This window comes from Calonectris borealis, chromosome 7, assembly GCF_964195595.1.
Source record: "Calonectris borealis chromosome 7, bCalBor7.hap1.2, whole genome shotgun sequence".
In the NCBI taxonomy this organism is placed as follows: Eukaryota; Metazoa; Chordata; class Aves; order Procellariiformes; family Procellariidae; genus Calonectris; species Calonectris borealis.
The window spans coordinates 28,141,447-28,160,166 of NC_134318.1; the positions used below are offsets into that span (position 1 = coordinate 28,141,447).

General features: G+C 49.7%; 1 protein-coding gene across 1 annotated transcript in view; it reads left to right on the forward strand.

Annotated features, from left to right (window-relative positions):
* The window catches only part of HPSE2 (heparanase 2 (inactive)), a 112,449-nt gene that overhangs the window by 68,156 nt on the left and 25,573 nt on the right, over positions 1–18,720 (forward strand). Inside the window, exons 4-6 of the mRNA XM_075154809.1 lie at positions 5,388–5,561; positions 6,140–6,311; positions 17,068–17,115. Of these exons, the coding sequence (XP_075010910.1) occupies positions 5,388–5,561; positions 6,140–6,311; positions 17,068–17,115 (394 nt within the window). The remainder of the gene's footprint in view (positions 1–5,387; positions 5,562–6,139; positions 6,312–17,067; positions 17,116–18,720) is intronic.

Below are 18,720 nucleotides of genomic sequence, written 5' to 3' on the forward strand. Positions count from 1 at the left end.
CTCTTTAAGCAGCAACTTTGAAGGAATGGCTTAGCATGCAGCTAGAAAGGAAAATCTTCCCATGTTCCAGTGGATCAAGCTGGATGTTATAGCGCATACGGGCAGTGTGGCATGTTGCTTTTCCTCTGAACTTGCAGTGATGGTGAAGGCTCCTCTTTGGTGCTCTAACTGTGCAAATTATGGATGGGGGGTTCTGGTTTCCCTGTCTGAAACCCTATCGTGACTGGGGATGGAATCCATGGGAAGATTTCAAGCCAGTTTTGCAGACCTGTCCCATGGGTCTGGAGTTACTCTGATTGCCTGTTGCGTATCTTCTGATACATATTTATTTGCTAAGAAAACATTAAGTCCTTGCCACACACATGTGGTTTTATGAGGATTTTCAACCCAAGAGAGCCAGTGCAAATGGGATTCAGCTGACTGTGGTGGCAATTTGTTTGTAAATAAATTTTCCATGTACCCACTTGTTCTTCTATAAGTGGGAATACTTTTCTTTTTCCATCCATTGCTCTTGCCAGCCATCTTACTCATCTCCTGTCTGAACACTCTGTACCACCCTTTCTGCCCCCTCCCTGTAAAGCTCTCTTTGGGCTTCTCTTTGCCAGGTCTTTCCCAACCCCTTCCCTCCACTATCTCCTGCGGGGTCCTTGAGGGGTGGGAGATGCTGCTGGCTTTGGAGCTGTTTGCAGGGAAGCTCCAGGCATTACTCAGAATTTATGGGGAATGCAGAGTCGAGCAATACCCATGATTAGCTGAAATCGTTATTTCTAGAACGGCGTTTCTTTGCTTTATCAACAGAAGGGTTCATCTGTTGTGCATTTGCTTGGTCTCCCAGCTAACCTGCAGATTTGGGAAGTGCGGTGTGTGCTGCCCGCTCCGTGCTCAGCTCTCGCCCCATCCTCCTCGGCGCTGGCACACGATGTACGTGCAAGAGACAGATGTGGTGAACGGTGGGGATAGAGGGAGAACAAGCTCTTCTTTCCTATCCTCCTGGTTGACTTCCCAGAGTTACGAAAGCCCCCGGCATGCCGTGCCATGCCCCGCCACCCCTCAGCCCACTGGCTGATCTCAGCCTCCGTCTCAGCGTGCACATGAATTTCCACTCTTCGTGCTAAACCTTGCCAAAGCAAAATTCCTGAAGCAGAATAAAAAATGTGGAAGACTTTCAAACCCAGAGATTATTGAACTGTCCCTCTTACCAAGTGGCAGTCAATACTATGTTCTTTATAAAGTCTCTAGTATAATGTTTAATTCAGTAACTATAACTGGAAAGTCTTTCCAATTATTTTGAACTGCCAGAGACATTTTAACGTGCCTTAGATTTTGTTTTAGCATGTCACATAGTTAAGTGCCATCCATGTTTCAGAGAACTTTACCATTTAGCCTCATATAAAAAAGAGAAAAATGGGAAAGAATCCCACAGGACGTACTTGTCCCATGTACCCCACCACCATTTGTGGCCTCACAGACACCTTCTCCTGCATTTTGAAATTGTTTGTCTCCCTCTGTGCAGGGTGAGACATCCATGCAAACAGCCAAAATCTTTAATTCCTGTGCAGAGCTTCAGCTGAGGGCAGGATTGCGAGCAGATCTTCACTGGCGGCCACCCAGCCATGCATTGTCAAGCGGTATTCACTCTCCAGATGCATCCAAGCCTCTGCAACCGAGGATGTAAAAGGTTGAGAAAGCCCAAATATCTTCTGATTTCTTTTTCGTGCCAGGGCTATGGGGCCTCTGTCTCTGCCGACTGGCTGCTGTTAGTCCCAAACCCACCAAGGCAGGAGCCCATCCCCGCTGAAACCTGCCAGCAAGCACTGCCGCTGGGTGCGAGGGATCGGAGCACGTAGCTTTGCTGCCTTGGTTAGCCTTGCTCCAGCTACGTGAGCATTAGTAAGTGGCAGAAGCTGACTCTCAGCATCCTTGTACTTTTCTTTTTCCTCTTTTTTTTCATCTTTTTTTTGCTTTATTTCTCCTCCCTGAGCTCAGTGGCATGTGAGCGCTGAGCGTGTGCATCTCTGCACCCGGCGGAGGGGGAGAAGGGACAGGGAGAACGTCTTATAAATCCAGTTCTGCTCTATTAAGATTCATTCTGGTACGACAATGGCTTTTTCTATTGAAATGCTTTGTGAAAGCCTTGCCTAATGATCTGTTAGCTGGGGAAAGGTTAAATTCCTGGAAGATTTTCTGTGTTTGATGAAGAAAAAACAGTGCAATTATCCAGAATTCAAAGTGAGTTTTAGCCAGCTGTTAATAATACTGCGATTCTTCATGTTCTCATTACTCAGAAGTAATGTGGCCATCCCTAGTCATGGCAGTAAAATATTTATAGCATTCTCTTTTGGCCCTGTTTGTACTTATGGAGGGCTGGACATCACTTGGGGTCTTCTAAATATGCTTCTTTTTGTGCTTTAGCCACCCATGACAGTACTCTTCTCATCTAACCACAGCTGTCTGCAACAGAGATGTCCACTTTAAGGCGATCACCTCGGGAGGGGTCAGACATGCCCTTTAGCCACTAACAGTTGGGTATCTTGTACAAACTGGTCATCAAGGCTCTGCTAGAGTCACGAGAGACTGGTGCTTCCAGATTCAGACCATCCTTAGAGAGCTGCCAAGGATAAAGGAGATAAATGGGCTTGATACCTGATACTCTTGATACTAGGAGTGCCCATATTAACAATCTGGTTTGATGCACAGATAGGTTTATTAGTAGTTTCCTGCTCTCTGCAGCCTCCTTGGAGTCTGCAGGTCGGTTCGTGTGCTGGGAGACCGCTGGAAACCTGCAGAGCAACCCCCAGACGTCTGTGTGTTTCTCCTAGCTCTCTCCCCTGATCACTGAGGTTTCCAGCTCGGAATGTCATGGCAGAACATGAAATACATGTGGCATCTCTGTGTCCAGGCACACGGAAACAAAATAAGTGTCATGGGGAAAATATAATTTCACAATGGCAGGCCCTGCACTGGGATAAACGGACAGCTTATTTCCTCCGGCAGATGCATGGAAAATCAATTCCCAGTGCTCTGCAGAGGCTCCTAAACATGAACCAAATCCCCTCCTGTAGTACTTAAGAACTACAACTGTTTTGCACCAGCGAGAAGGTTTCATTTCTAGCAGGGGAACTGCAGGTAACATCTTTTTGCTATCTTCATGTTGTCCTTTATGTGTCTATCTTATCCTCTTTATCGGAGTTTCATTTCAAGTGCAGGTTTTTGCGTGGAGGTCTGAAGTAAATGAGTATTAAGTAACTGTATCTGTCTCTAATTCACTAAACATCCAGAAAAACAGCTAATATGCCTGAACCAGTGGGATGAATACATTAGATTAATCTAATTCAGCTACTTTTCACTCAGACAACCAGTAGTGTTTAGAAAAAGGTTGTGAAAGGGATTAGGAATTTCTCCTCCACATTTTTCCTTTCTTTTCCTTTCCATGACTTTGCTGCGTTCCATTAAACTTTAGCTATTCAGTTAGCCTGTTGCCTTGACCCTCCTTAAAACATTGCTTTTAAAATAAGTGTATTCTTCTCAGACTTCAAAACTGGTTCCATATTCACCGAGGCTTTCAGTGACCAGGAAAGGTGACAGAATAAACACAGACGTACAGGCTGTGAGCAGCTTATCCCGACCGGAGCAAGCAGCTCCTGGCTGTCACCATCTCACTTGCACCTTGGCCCAGCAGTGTGGGCACAGGGGGTCTCGGAACATCGCCCCTGGGCTTAGAGCTATTCTCTGAGCATGCGGTCGCCTCCTCTCCATCCCCTTCAGCTCCCTTGGCCATGGTGGTGCATGCTAGGATCTTAGTGCCACGGCAAGTCTGATGTATGTATCCTCTTCTCCTTTATACCCCTCTATTGGAAATGTGTAAAGAAACCCAGAACAGGTTGCCTAGACCCTTCAGTTTAACAGCAAATTACTGGTAGTTGCTCTTGGTGTGTGTATTTCTCACTGCGGTTCAGTCTAGATCAGGGTTACCTCACTTGCCGGAGAGAACATCATGTGCAATCGTGTCAAAAGCCTTAAAAACCATCAAGGTATTAGACCTAAATGGCTGCTTTGCTGCCTGCAAGCTCTGCTCTCCTGTCAGTAGATTGCTTCAGTGTGATTTGTTCTTGACACATTCCTGTGGCTGTTGATCATCTCCTTATATTTTGTAAGTGCTGACAAGCAGCTTGATTATTTGTCCAAGTATTTTTCTGGGACCTGAAGCCGGTCTGCCTACTCTGTAATTCCCCAGCGCCTCCTTCCCCTCTTCTGAAAGTGGAGCCCTCGCTCTGCCCTCCCCAGCCCCTGGAACCTCCCCATCCCCGGTGGCTCCTCACAATTAAGTGGTTGCATCTCCAAGGCTGCTTCAGGAAGCTCGCCGAGCGTCCTGGGATGCAGTTCAACAGGCAGGGATGATTGAAAACACCACAGTTATCTAATTACTCTCTAACCAAATCTCCTCTCGCTGTCGTGTTTGTCCGTATCCTGCTAACACTGGCATTAGCTTCATCAGGCATTTGATTGCTTTTGAGTTTTTAGGGAAGACTGAAGCAAAAAAAGGCATTAAGCGTTTTGGGTCTCCTGGCGGTGCCCTGTGCTAATGTCATTGCTCCCTGAGTCAGCTCTTTCTTTGGTCTCTACTTCTGCTGCTGGCCGGTGCCACATTACTCATCAAGGCCACAGCACAGCAGGGGAGATACCAGCTGGGGAGCTCTGGGGCCAGCAGGTAGGACACAAATCCCACAAAGACCCCAGCACCCCAGGAGGGCCACTCCAGCAGCAGGGCTTGGCCAGGCTGTCACCAGGCAGGTAGCCCTCCTCTTGCCCCAAGCTCAAGGGGTGGCACGAAGCTCCTCTCTTTGTGTGCAGAGCAGAGGTTAGCTGAGTGCGTGGTGCACACCTTGGAGGTTCTACCTGATTATTGCTGGGGTTTGGTTATGCACAGGGGGCTGTGGGAGCAGAGAGCAGGTAGCGTGCAGGAGAGGTGGCTGTGAGCTGGCAGCCCTGGGGTGGTGATTTCCTCCTCTGCTCCCCAGGCGCTGCAGGGATCTGCTCTGAAAGAGATGCAAGGCAGGATAAGCACAGGAAAGGCTGAACTTTCCTTGCCAAGAGCAGATGAAAAGAGACGTTATAAAGTCACTTGTCTCTGGTAACGCGGCCCCTAGCTCTGACACAGTGGTGGAGGGCATCCAAGTTTCATGCTGGAGGGAGATGAGCCCACACCTGGAATCCTATCCCGGTTTCAAAGGTCAGGTGCATTTCTGCAGTTACAGATGTCATGGGGATGGCATTTGACCCTGGCTCATCCTACACAGAAGGCAAGGTCTGATGGACAGCAGGATCATTTGAACCTCCCTGGAAGTAGCTTTCATTTGAATTACAAACTGTTTTTTGTTTCTTCCCAGCCAGGTCTCTAGACAAACTCTATAACTTTGCTGACTGCTCTGGCCTTCACCTGATCTTTGCACTGAATGCTTTGCGCCGAAATCCCAACAATTCCTGGAACAGCTCCAATGCCCTCAGCCTGCTGAAGTACAGTGCCAGCAAGAAGTACAACATCTCCTGGGAGCTGGGCAACGGTGAGTGTGGGAACAGGAGAGCCACGGGAATGCAGCTTGTTGTAGCAGAAAGGTATTCCCTTTTGGGAGAGGATATTTGCAGATGCCAGGATGCTTTGCCAATGTAGTTTCAGAGGGATTTAAAGGTCCCTGCTATAAGGCAGCACCATCTCTAAGACAGACCTGGCATGTGTTAGCATCTTAATTCCATTAGCTGGTATTAAGCACATGAAATGTTTCTGCCCCAGCTGCTGGGCACAGCCGGTCCTGGGGTGGCCAGACCAGCAGCTGTATGGACTTGTATGGGGGCTGCAGTGCCAGGGGAAGTGGGGGGCCCTCTGGGGACAGGAGCATGACACCAAGGTGTGGGTCCTTCACCCAGCACACAGCAAAAAGGGCACAGGAGGATATGCTGGCACAGGAGAGCCAGCGATGGCCCTCATCCACTCCTCAGAAGCTCCTGCTGCTGCTCCGCAGAGCAGGCAGGCAGCTCTGTGGAGCTCAAGCTGTGCGACAGCGTGTGAGCTGTGTCTCTCTCCGGAAGCACGGATGAAGGAGCAGAGCTGGCAAGCCTTGCTTGTCTATTTTTATTTTCCCAGAGCCCAATAACTATCGGACCCTGATCGGCCGCTCGGTGAACGGCAGCCAGCTGGGGAAGGACTACATCCAGCTGAGAAGCCTGCTGCAGCTTATCCGCACTTATTCCAGAGCAAACCTCTATGGGCCGAACATTGGGAGGCCCAGAAAGAACGTCATTGCTCTCCTGGAAGGGTAAGTGATGTTGCTTTGATCACGAAGAGATCAGAAACCCCTCCTGAGACTGATGCCTTTTGCAGCAGGTAGACTTGCTCTTTGGCTTTCCATTGTCCAACAGCTGCCAGGACAGCGAGGCTTGGGGACATGGTCGTCTGTGCTGCTAAACTTCTGCAGAGGTCCCTGGTGGGATTTTGGACTGGGCTGATTAACACTCTCGCAAGTATTTCCAGCGTTTCCCAATTATAGGCAGACTGAGGTGCCCACCTTGTTGGGATGTGAAGATAACGCAGTGGTGTGGATGCAGGCTCCTGCATGCCTGTGGGCTCCAGGGCCAGGAGGTGGGTCCTGGCACCACTTACCAGTATAGATGTTGTCTCAGAGTCCTCCTGGACAAATTGCTTTGCTCTTCCCATTTGGTGACTTCTTCTCCCTGTTCTTTCTCCATCTGTGCAGAGGAAGAACCTGTAGCAACTTTCTTCACTGGCCAAGCCCTCTGCTCCCTCCTAGGAGAATTGGCATGTCTGTAGTTTGGGGACGCCAGAGGTGGAGAAGGAATGGTGACAGTGAGGGACGCAGACACCTGGAGGTGACATTGGACAGCTACAGGAACCAGGGAGGTGTGGGAGCCTGCTGGCAGCAGGAATTGGGACTGTGCGGCTCGAAGACCGTGCAGCAGAGGGGAAATTCCCTGCAGGACTGTAAACAGAAACTCCAGTGCAGAGGGCTGGGCAGGGGGAGGTGTGGAAGGGACTCTGCTGGGAGCAAAGCTGGGTCTAGCATTCATTAACATCTGCATGAATGATCTGGCAGAAACAATAAACAGCACACTGATGCAGTCCCCGGCGAGGCGGAGAGGGAGCCTGGGCCAGATTCTCAGCTCTGCTGCAGCAGCACAAAGAGACCATAAAGCTGGTGGAACCAGCTGCCACGCCAGCATCCCTCCCGCTGACAAAAGTGGGGGAGCAGCCCCTGCGCCCACACCACAGCTGCCACCGATGCCGCATGGGCGCATTGTTTGACAGAGCCCCGGCATTCGGTACAGCGCGGTGAAAGCGGCGCGGGGGGAGTTACAAAATGTTGTAGTAGCCTTGATCAGCAGGAAATCTATTAGCGCCAGGAGGAGCGGGCTGAGTAAGGAAAACAACAGGGAGGAGAGCCAAGAAGCTCTTAGAGAAAGGGAAGTCCTACTGCTGCATTTGCCCTTCGTGCGCCGCGGACGGGTCCCAGGGAAGAGGGGTTGGAAGAGCTGAGTCGCACGGCCAGGGTGGTCCGGCAGCTCTGCGTTGCTGGAGCCGCGCTCTGACTGACGGCGACCCCGGGAGCGAGGCTGTAGCGTACAATCTGATGGAGAGAATGGCAGAAACACCATCTCGAGTGAAAGGGAAGGAAGGTAAGAGCTAGGGTTTGAGCAGCCCTGGTGACGGGATGGTGGGGGCTCTCCAGACCCCCACATTGGTCTGAAAGAGCTGTAACGAGCATGCCTGCTCTCCAAGCTGTATGCCGTTTCTCTGCTGCCAACGCTGCCTGCCAGGGCGATAATGGTCCACGGGCGCTCAAAGTGATTTCTCTCTCCCATGGAAAAACCTCGTGTCCTGCACTCCAAACCCTCGTGTCTGCAGCTCATGGCAAGCGGCACGTGCCTGCATGGCCTTACAGCCCACAGGGTCCTGTGAAACAAGAGCTGCTTGTCTTTCCACATAAAGACCCCATTATTACCAGGCAGGGCGTAAAGAGGAGGAACAAGTCTGATTACACAAAGACAAAGGGCTAAACGCTCATTTGCAGTATTTGGAAATGGAGTTGCAAAAGGACAAACAAATAAACCCCAGTGCCTAAGCTGCTTGACAGCGTGAGCTTTATTCCCAGCAGCTCCCTGAGGTCTCTTCAGCACTCTCGGTTAGTGCTACCGAGAGCTCTGCCTTCTGCAGGAGCATCGCGGAACTGGTCAATGGGACGTGGCTCAGCATATGCCTGGGGCTGTCACAGCCAGGACATGCCAGGGGATCCTGAAGGAGCACCACACAGTCAGCAAGCAGGAGAGAGGAGAAGGAATTTGGGAAGGTGCTCTCAATGGCAAGCCTGCTGTCTGCCTTGCTAGACCACCGTGAGCGGTGTATGTAGTGCTCGCAGAGCTCCAGAGCAAATAAAGTGTGTGTGCAGTTAATAGTCCTGATGTCAAATCTGCAAAGTTTTACTCTTATTTTAAAAAACGTGATGAACAGCAGAAGTCAACCAAGTGGAAGATTATGACTCAAGTGTTAAGTAAGGCTGGAGGGGAGAGATGATACACCCCAGCGCAGAAGTCAGGATGGCTGGATTAGTCTGCCAGGCAAGCAGTGCCATATTACACAAAGTGAGGAAGTGGATTTTGGGGGGGCAAATAATGGAAGTGACTTGAACTGGGAAAGGGGACCTCAGACAGTGTGATCTCTGACAGTAGAAGCTGGTGTTAGATGTTCTCCAGGGAAAGCCTCTAGGGTTACCTGAGGTGCTGAAACACTCAGAATAGTCTCATTGTGAAGTATTACCTAAAATTACATTTTCCTGTTCCATGCTCTGTGCTCCAAATATTGTAGTCTATTGTTTAACTGTTATCTCAAGCAACCAAGCTAGACTTATTCTTTATGTTTAAACCTTGTCCTGCGGTAACGGTAGTGTCGACATGTATTGGGCATTGCAGTCTGCTGTGCACCAGGCTCTGTGTGTCTCAGTGGTGGGAGATGGACACCTCCAGGGCCATTCTGACCCAATCCTAGGGCCTCCAGGACAGGGTGGGACTGAACCCCTCCTGGAGTGCCACCTTTCTCGGGGTCTGCTAGACAGGCTAGATGATGAGCACAGATCAGGCACCTGAAGGTTTGCAGCATTAGGGGTGTGTGCACGCTGTCCCACTGCAAAGGCCGTCCTTAGGCAGGTGACGTTGAGCTGTGCTGGGTGAAACCTATGCACTTTCTGATGATGGAGGTAGGATATGGTGAGGGGAGGAGAGCCCTGCCTGAAACAGCAGCACGGGCTTTGCACACCCTTGACTGCTGAGTTACTGCTCCTAAGCTCCTGCAATGGCTCAGAGCAGCCACAGACCGTACCAGTGTCACTCTGGGCTGGCAAGTCCTGGAGGCTGGACCAGGACCACTACTGCTGATGTAAGGACGGGCTCTGCAGTGATGGAGCATTGCTCCGATGGCTGGGGCCTGCTGTGAGGGAGGCTAGAAATGGTGTCTTGTGAATGCACAGGTGCAAGAGAGAATTTCTCCAGACACAACCAACAGTTGAGTTTGATGAGGTGTTAATTAGACCATTCATGCAGCCTGAGCTGTTGGAGAGCAGACCACGTTAGCTACCTACTGCGTCTGCAGGTACAGGAATCCTAGAACTGCTCAGAATTTGCTTGGGGAAAAAATTGTGAGATTCTAAGGAATTAACATAGATTTTAACAGCAGATCAGGAATCAGACACAAAGGTTAATGCATGGCTGGATCACACATTCAGTGCTGGAAGAGAAGAAACAGGAGGGAAATCTATTAGGAAGAAGAGATGCTAACACGTGTTAAAGCTCAGAACACTTGGTGCAAAACTTAGGCCGGCACGTCTGGGCAGATTTGGCGAGGGGCTCTCATGATCTGTTGTTTCTTGGCGGGTGTAGCCTAGTTTTTGCCACTGGACATTCACAAGCGTCAAAGTGTTACCTCCACCATGGCAGGAGCTGCAGTGCCAGGAGGATAAGGGCTGGCAGGCACTTGTGTCCATGATAGGCTGGCTGTTGTTGATGCTCTGTGGCCACTTTGGGTCCCAAGCCTGTGAAGTCACCAGAGAAGTGAAAATCTTTCTTGTCTGGAGCTACAGCCTTTCCCTACCTCCTCATCCCCCAGCTCTCAGAGCCACCAGACCTGCCACCTCCTTGGCTTTCTTTCTGCCCTCTTTCCAGCCTTCTTGGCCCCTTCTTGCTGCTGCTGTCACCATTGCACATCCACCCTCTGGTCACAGAGCCACAGCACCTCCGGCCAGGTGGCAGCAGCAGGCGAGGAAGCTCCCACATGTCAGTCCTCACCTCGCAAGGCACAAGAGTTTCTCATCCTTCAAGATTTTATTGCGTCCTACTCCTGGTTTGTAGTACCTGTGGAGAGTTAACCACCCGTCTGGGTCACTTTGGCTCCTTTTGGTGATGATGTCATTCTTACAGTACTCTGAAAGGAGCCCTTAAAGGTGAGGAAGCACGTTTGTCAGTGGTGATGAAGCCCTTCCTCCCTGCCAGCTGTGGACATGGCAGGGTCAGGAGGGGGCATGGAGATGATGTCTTGATTATCTGTGGGCAGCCCAGGTAGGGGTCAGGTTAAAACCTGTCCCAGTCCTCAGTCCTGCTCCCTGCACCCACAAGTCAACCCCAAGCCCAGGTTCCCCTGTTGGTGCTTCTGTGGTAGAGAGAGGTGTTGGCTTATAGCTCATGAAATGGCACAGGCTGTACATTTGGGGTCCAACAAAACCAAAGGCCAAACCAAAATCAAGGTGCTAAAAATTGGAGAGTCTTTGGTAGTATTTTTATGATGACTGCCCATGCCTTGTGTTCGTGCCGTTAGGAGGGCGAAGAGGACTGTGGCTGTCTGAGCAGGTCAGCACACATCAGTTGGTCCAGGCATCGCTTTTTATCCGCAACTTGTTCTGGAGTAGCAGCCAAAGACAGTGTATGGACAGAGCTTGTTTGTTTAAATTCAAGTTGGGAAGAGAAACAAGGAGAGCCTGGGGTAGGCAGTATCCAGCAGAGAGGACTCTGGGTGGCTTTAAGGAAGAAATCATAGAATCATGGAATAGTTCGGTTTGGAAGGGACATTTAAAGGTCATCTAGTCCAACCCCCCCTGCCGTGGGCAGGGACATCTTCAGCTAGATCAGGTTGTAGGTATTTGTCCTGTCCTCTTGCTGACAAGGACTTCTGCCCTGTTTGCCACAGGAGACTTGTAAGCACTGCATTTTTTAGAAGCTCTGTTTTGGCTGTTTGACTTTCTTTAAAAAGTACATCCTTGCTGTATTTGTCTAAGGCTCTTTAGTAATGCTGCAGAGGCGAGCGTGTCTCAGTCAGCAGAGCCAGAAGTTTCACCCTTATGCAAGCTACTGCAAGGCTGGTGGCACAAGCTGTACTGGGACACTGAATAGGTCCAGAGCAAGAATTTTGTGCAAAAAATCAAGCCACAAGACAAGCAATGTTAAACTAAGGGTACAAAGGGAGGAGAGCAATGTTAAACTAAGGATACAAAGGGAGGAGGAGGTCACTGCAGCATGAACTCAAGCTCTGGTAGCATTGAACTTAGGAGTGAATCCATTCATAAATACATTGAAATGAGGTGTGAAGGATGTGATGAGGCATTTTGCGGTTGGTTATATAGCAGGGTCAAGGATCTGAGATATAAGCAAAGGATTTAGCTATTGGTCTTTCAGGAGGAAAAGGTTAAGATAGTTGTTGCTGAAACTTGATCTGGATGGCTGGAATGCCAAAATCACAGTCACCTGTATAGGAAGAACAAAATGCGTAAGAAAAGACATGGATGACATTATGCCACTGTATAAGTACACAGCGTACCTTCATCCTGATTGCTATCTACGATCTCAGTCATTTTATCTTAGAAAAGATGTAATAGAACCAGGAGGGTTACAGGGAGAGGAACCGAGGATGTGCGGAGGTATGTGATGTCTTCTCTTGTGAGGAGATTAAATAGGCTATGCCTCTTCAGCTCAGAAGACAGACAGAGAGCTCAGAGGAAATGGTATCGAGGCCCACGAGCCTGTGAACGGGGTGTTTTTTCCACAGTGCAGAAAGTAGTTTGGAAGGAAGCTTTGGAAAGAAGGAGGAAGCTTGTTCACATACTATGCGATGGCATTGTAGAAGTCATTGTCACAGGGTATTGTGGAGGCCGGAGGTGTGTGTACAGAAAGGGACTGGACAAATCAATGGTGGGAAAAAGCACCAGCGGTAATGCAACATCATGGTCCAAATGCAACCTCCAGAGTCCCTGGAGTGCAGATTACCAAGGCTGGGTGGGGCAGTCTGGGACATAAAGCCCTCTTTGCTAGAAGGCTTGTGCAGTCCTACCGTAGATGAGGTTGGTTGAAGAAAGGTGATGCTGAGCAGAGAGACAACACAATATAGCAGCAGATTTATACGTAGTCCCCACCAGGCTCTGTTTCCTGGAGTGAAATCCCTGTCTGAAATCCCGTGCTGCAGGTCAAAGTCTTTGCAGCAGGTGGCATGAGTTGGGTCTAGTACCTGTCTCTGCTGCTGCAGGTATTTGATTGTGCTACTGGAACCTGAAGGAGTCAGTAAGTGAAGCTGGTGCTTAGTCCCCCTCACCAACCAATTCAGACACAAGATAAAGCTATTTCTACCCATCACTGTTGGCTCAAAGGGCAGAGGTCTGCCACCCAGCTCTAGGGATCCACCACGGCACCATACACAGGCCAGTGTTACTCCTACATTTGGGGCTTGGGGGGATAGTTTGCTTTTGTGGTACTCCGGGGAGTAACAGATGAAATAACCCGTGTTTGTGAAGTCCAGCACCCAGAAGTCAGACGATAATGCTAAACCACCTGGGAACCTGTGTGACAGTAACTTGTCTCCTTATGCAGCTGCATTCTTTGTTACAGGATCACTTTTTTTATTATTTAAAGGATGATAATCGGCAATTACCTGCATGGGAAAGAGATTTCCAAATGCAGATGGCTTTTTAATGTATCAGGAATAAGCCTAGGAAGTTCCAGTGGCTGGAAGCTGAAGCCAGACACATTCAGATGAGAAATAACATACTTGGAGGCTAATTAACCATGGGAGCAATTTGCTTAAGGTTACAGTAGGTGCTCCATGACTGGCAAGTATTGAATCGGGACAGGAGATCTATTTCAGAGACATGCCCACACTTAAGTGAAAGTTATGGTCCTGGGAGATGCTCTGGGAAAGGTCAGATTTGAGCCGTGGTTTCATGATATAGAGTTGTGGTGTCAGTACCATCTTGTGGTGTTGCAGCCCTCCTGCCCACTCTCCCACAGCTCGTTCCTGACCTGTGAGGTGCTGTCCCATGTTATGCCAGTATTACCATGTCTGGGACAGAGCTGTGAACTGTTTGGGTGACTGATCAATGTTAAATTACGTTTTTCTCAGTGCTTATTTAAAAGCAAGCTTGACACTCAGTTCTAGCTCAACGCAGACCCCAGAAGTAGTAATGCTGGCATGGGGTGCTGGCACACGGGGGCTGCAAGGGTAAGCAGATGGACATATCCGAGCTCAGTGACTTTGTCTAATCCTCAGTATCACAAACTCTCTGCCTGAGTCTCCTGTCCCTCCACGGGCCTCTGACATGTTCTGTTTTCTCACCTAGAGATGCTGCCCCAGCAGATTTTGAGGACTTTTACATTCGCCCAGGTTTCCGATACGTGGAAGTCAAGCCAGGGATACCGCACGGGCATGCCCCGGGGCTCCCACCCATCCCAATTACAGGGCATTGCCACAGTAGTTGCCCACATTGCCTGCACAGCACGGGCTCAGTTTGCCCCACTGCTCCTGGGGGGGATTTACTGCACATGCGCTGCGCGGTCGATTGGTGCTCACGGAGAAAGGCCAATGTGTAGGGAAATGGCAGATTTACTGCGCCAGCCCAGCCCATCTGTGCAGCACATGTGCAGGGATCCGAGCCCTCCCGGAAGCGTCTGGTTTGCTCTGCCTGCGCCGCGCTGCACACATGGACATCGCGCAGTCCAGGAAATCCCAGATAAAAATGTGCCAGCGCTGGTCTTTTGGACCGTATGGATCTTCACTGGCCTCAAAGTCTGTGGTTTGAGCAGCACAGGTGAAACAGGAATAAAGGGATTGGTAACATCTGTATTCCTAAGCCAAGGATATTTGGATACCTGTGCATCGCTGCGTCTCCACCTGCCCTGGGCTTTCACCTCTTGCTGGTGCAGTACCACTTGGTGGCTGTTGAGCTGCTCTAGGTTCCCTTTGGAGGGTGGAGACCATTGCCCAAGTCATCTGGGGTGATCCAGGCACAACTCCACTATTAAGGCAGGACTTGATGTTTTACCAGAAACTTTTGAACTTCATCCTGCAAATATCTTAATAAAAGGAAGAAAAAAGAAAAAAAAAAAAAAAAAAGGAAAGGAAAACAGACATGGAAAGCAAAATTTGAGCTAGATATGCATCTTTTATGGTAAAATTTGAAAATGACCAGAACTAACCGATTTATTTTACTCTTTTAGAGACAGAAGAGAAACGCTAAGCAAGCCAGGGCCTTTTCTGTCCTGCTTTTAGTCTGTATTGCGTGGTCTGAGTGATGCCTGTGTCCTCGGATGTTTTCTCAGGAGCCTTTTAACAACAGATCAATTAGCTTCCTAGAGACATGGGAGATGGGACAGACAGATGTCCTGCTTCTGCTGCTCCAGGGATGCTGGAGGTTATACCGAGGGTTTGCTTTGGTTTTGAGTCCCTGCTCAAAGTCTGCTGTAGCGGGTGTGTTTGCAGCAGGGCTGTAGGCACTGTGGAAGTGGCGAGGAAAACCGGAGAGCTTGGTCTGCTCATGGTTTTGGACTGCGAGTGGAGAGTGCCAAGCTGAGCCTGAAGAGGTGATTTAGTAAAGTCCAGGATGGTTTATTTTGCAGCCAGAATATAAAGCATTTGAAGTTAGAAAGCAAGCTGGGCTAATCTTCAAACCCAATTGCAATATATTGATCTTCAAACCCAATATAGATTGTGTTCATAATTTCAGTTTAGAGTTCATTAATTCACTTTTGTACGCTACATGCATTTCATTTTAGGCAGCAGTCCCTGTACTGGGAGTCAGGTTTTTTCATCCTTTTGGCATATTTCCGCACACTTAATTTTGTAGAACAATATTTGCAAAATGCCCTTTTCGCCAGATGACCCATATGAGTTGCGGGGAGCTCGCACCTCTCCCTCTGGCTGCACCATGGCTGGTCCAGCTGGTCTTCTCGCCCTGCTCTGCTGGGGAGGAACCATCCCCAAACCACTGCCCTGGTACTGGCCTCCCGGGCCTGACCCTCAGGAGAGATGTAAAAGCATTTCTGAAAGGCGAGCCTGGGAACTGAAGCTCACAGCACTGCTAGGCAGCAGAATCAGGGATGTATCAGTGCTACGGGGTTTTACAGCATGTTATTGTTTTTCCATTTCTAATTGTATCTCTTCCCTCTCTGTCCACAGGGATTTATTACCGCTGCCTTTGCCAGTGTCTTCTTATGCTTCACAGGGTCCAGCTGCCCTTTTGTCCCAGTCTATAATTGATCATCGTCATTAATTTAAAGTCAGAATGATTGTTTCCGAGCTATATTTAGCCTGAAGTTTGCTGTTCTTGTTTCAGACCTGATTAGAGGCTCGTGTGCCGGAAAGCTTGCTGTTCTTCCCTGCCCTGACAACTGGTCTGATAAAAGGTCTCATCTCTCCTCACAAACCTTCTCTTTCCTTCCCCACCCCTGGTCACGGGGCTGTCCTGGGGGAGTTGGGGTCACAGGACCCAGCACCACTCATCCCTGTGTCCCGGTGGAGTCAGGACAGCTGTGTGATTCCTGTTGTGTTCCCGGGATCCCCGTGCATCAAAGAGCAGCCTGAGACAATACAGCATCAGTTTCTTTCTCATCACGTTCCCTTGCTCAGGCCAGTGTCTCCTGTCATGTGCATACATTATCACTTCCAAAACGCATCAGCTACGCAGCGCACGTTACACTACTGAACAGAAAAGCGTGCCTGTCCAGTTGGTGTGTGCCTTTGTGTGTTTTCATATCTCTGCTCCGAAGCGTAAGAATAGAGTAACTGCTTGGGCTTCCTCCTGGGAGCCGTAGTTTTCCAAGGTGCAGTTTGGATTGCTGGACCAGGGAGCCAGGGAGGGACTGTCTTGGATGGCAGCAAGCCTGTGCCAGAGGCTGCTGCTGCGGTGGTCGCCTACAGTCCCCAAGATTAGGAATTGCTTTGGTTTTGGCATCAGCAGCAAAACCAGATACACCTGTGTAGCCTCAGATCTTACTCAAATAGGAGCTGTCTGGAGGAGGTGTATTGTCTTTAAGATAGTTGGGTCGTAAGCCATCAGGAGACTAATACATACACATAACTCACTGTAACCTTGTGCGTGGAAGTGCTGTGGCTAGTGATAGGAACGGGACAGACTAAAAGTGCACCCAGGTCAGAACCCCATCAGTTTGCTAACAGCCAATGCCCAAGAAAGAGCATCAAAAAAAGGGAAGCATGTAGCAGTATTAGTCCAGCCTTTCCTCCCATCCTCCAATGCTCAGGGACTTCCTGAGCTGGAGGTGGCATCTTTGCATCTAATAGCTTTGCTGGTTTTTTCTTCCATTTTCTTCCATTTTCCCAGTCCTTGCTTGAGTCCAGGGAAGGAGTTCCTCAGCTTAAATACGTGTTGGTTGAGGAAGTGTCTCCTTTTAAGATGGGTATTTAAAACTTTTTCTTTAATTGCTATTGAGGGTTGTTGCAGTCATAGAACTAAGTACATGCCCCAAGATCTTGTTCCTGAAATGCTGTTGTGCTCCAAAAGCTCAGAGCTGCTGCCAGTTGGGTTTCACTCTTATTTTCAGCTGTGCTTGCTACAAGCATTTGTATTAAGTATAATTTATTCTTTCCATTTAAGAATGCAAAGGTTTCATTAGAAAGGGTCTGTGAGTGCGGTGACCGCCTTTGGTATCCTGTGATGTAGAATGGGCATCAGTTGTTTTAGGACTTCCCCTGTGACAACATTGGGCTTATACGGTTTCTTCCTCTGTTTCCTATAGGTTCATGAAAGTGGCTGGCAGCACGGTGGATGCTGTTACCTGGCAACAGTAGGTATTCACCATTTCTCTTACTTTCCAACACTAATTGCAGCGATCAGACGACGCTGGGAGCAGAGCTGATGTGCTGTCTGGGTGTGAAAGGGGGCAGACATGTGACAGCCACCTCCTCTGTCCTCCTGCTGCATTTAAATAGGTGAAAGAGGCTCTGTCCCTCCCTCTGGAGCCTCTAGAACAAATACAGGAGGGGATGTATTAACCTTTACCACTGCAGCTGAGACAGAGGCTAAAAATACCACTGCCTGACTGCTGGAAACAAAGCCTGCGCGGGACCGCCGAGTCCCCGGAGGCAGCTGGGAGGACAGGCAGCGCCGGTGGTGGCCGGGGTGGGGACGACAGGGAAGAAAAAGCCACGTGTGACAGATGTATGGGACTATCTGAAAGGCCTTTTCCTTTCACCACGATCACTGTCTCCCCACCACCACTGGCCTGAAGCTAAGCTGGTTTGGCCCAGAGGAGGGAGAGGCAGCTTAGTCCGATGGTAATGCCCCATTCCCTGCTCCGTTTTGTAAGGGTCTCGGATGCCCATAGACACACCGTGGTCCTGCACTGCAGATGGGGCCCCAGAAGCAGATGTCGATAGAAAGGAGGTGAACATCCAAGATCCAGACCCAAGTGGGACTGCCAGAGAGATGCTGGTACCTGTTTCCCCTGGTTCCTACACAGGAACATGTGCTGCAGTTCAGACGAGGCAAAGCAAGCTCTGAGCTGTAGCACTGAGTGTTACAAGCACCAAGTGGAGGGAAAGATTTTCTTATTTGGGGGAAAATCCATCTTTTTCCTCCTCTTATTTCCAACTGCCCCAGTTTGCACACTGTGGCTAGAGGTAGGTTCCCCAGCAGGCTGTGACCCTCTGCAGTGGGAGTGCAAATGCCAGTGCAAAGGTGAGGCAGTGTGCAAGCACTGCAGTGACCGCCAGAATTGATAGAAAAAGGGTTTGTGGGGCAGGCAGGACTCTCTCCTGCCACAGAAAGGACACGTTTCAGAGATAGGGATTCACTGGAGCAAAAACCATGGTGAGACCCTCCCTGTTCCCAGAAAAAGCGGATTTGCTCTGAAACTTGTTAAACTTCCCCCGCGGGATGCTGGCCTTGAGCACGGGACCCAGGGTCTCAGGTCCAAGATGGGCTTGTGTGTGCTGCCCACAGGGCTTGTTCCCCAAACCGGTCTTCTGCAATGACCCCTCGTGGGGTGCTCACGTTGCTTTGCTGAAGTGTAGCAGCGTGGTTTGTAAAGCCCATCTCTTGCAAAGCCCACCTGGAGACCTGCTCTTAAAAAGAGCTCGGTGGGTTTTAAGACATGAAGTTTTCTTGCAAGTGTGCCCAGGGTTCCTGTGTTGGCGTGTTAACCTTGGAGCCTCTTGCAGAAGCAACGGTTGGCATCTCAGAGTGGCTTATAGCACCAGCATCCAGCAAGTCCTGTTCCTCAGGGAGCTTAGCTTGCCTCGCTGTGCCGCAGTGTTGCTTGCTTAGGTGTTTGGCTCCTGGGGCTTCCCTGCCAGGCGGCAGCAGCTTGGTGCAATGGGGGCAGTGGGGTAGCAAAGCATTTGGAGCAGGATTTGTGTTACTTACAGGCTCATGCTGTGCAATGATGATC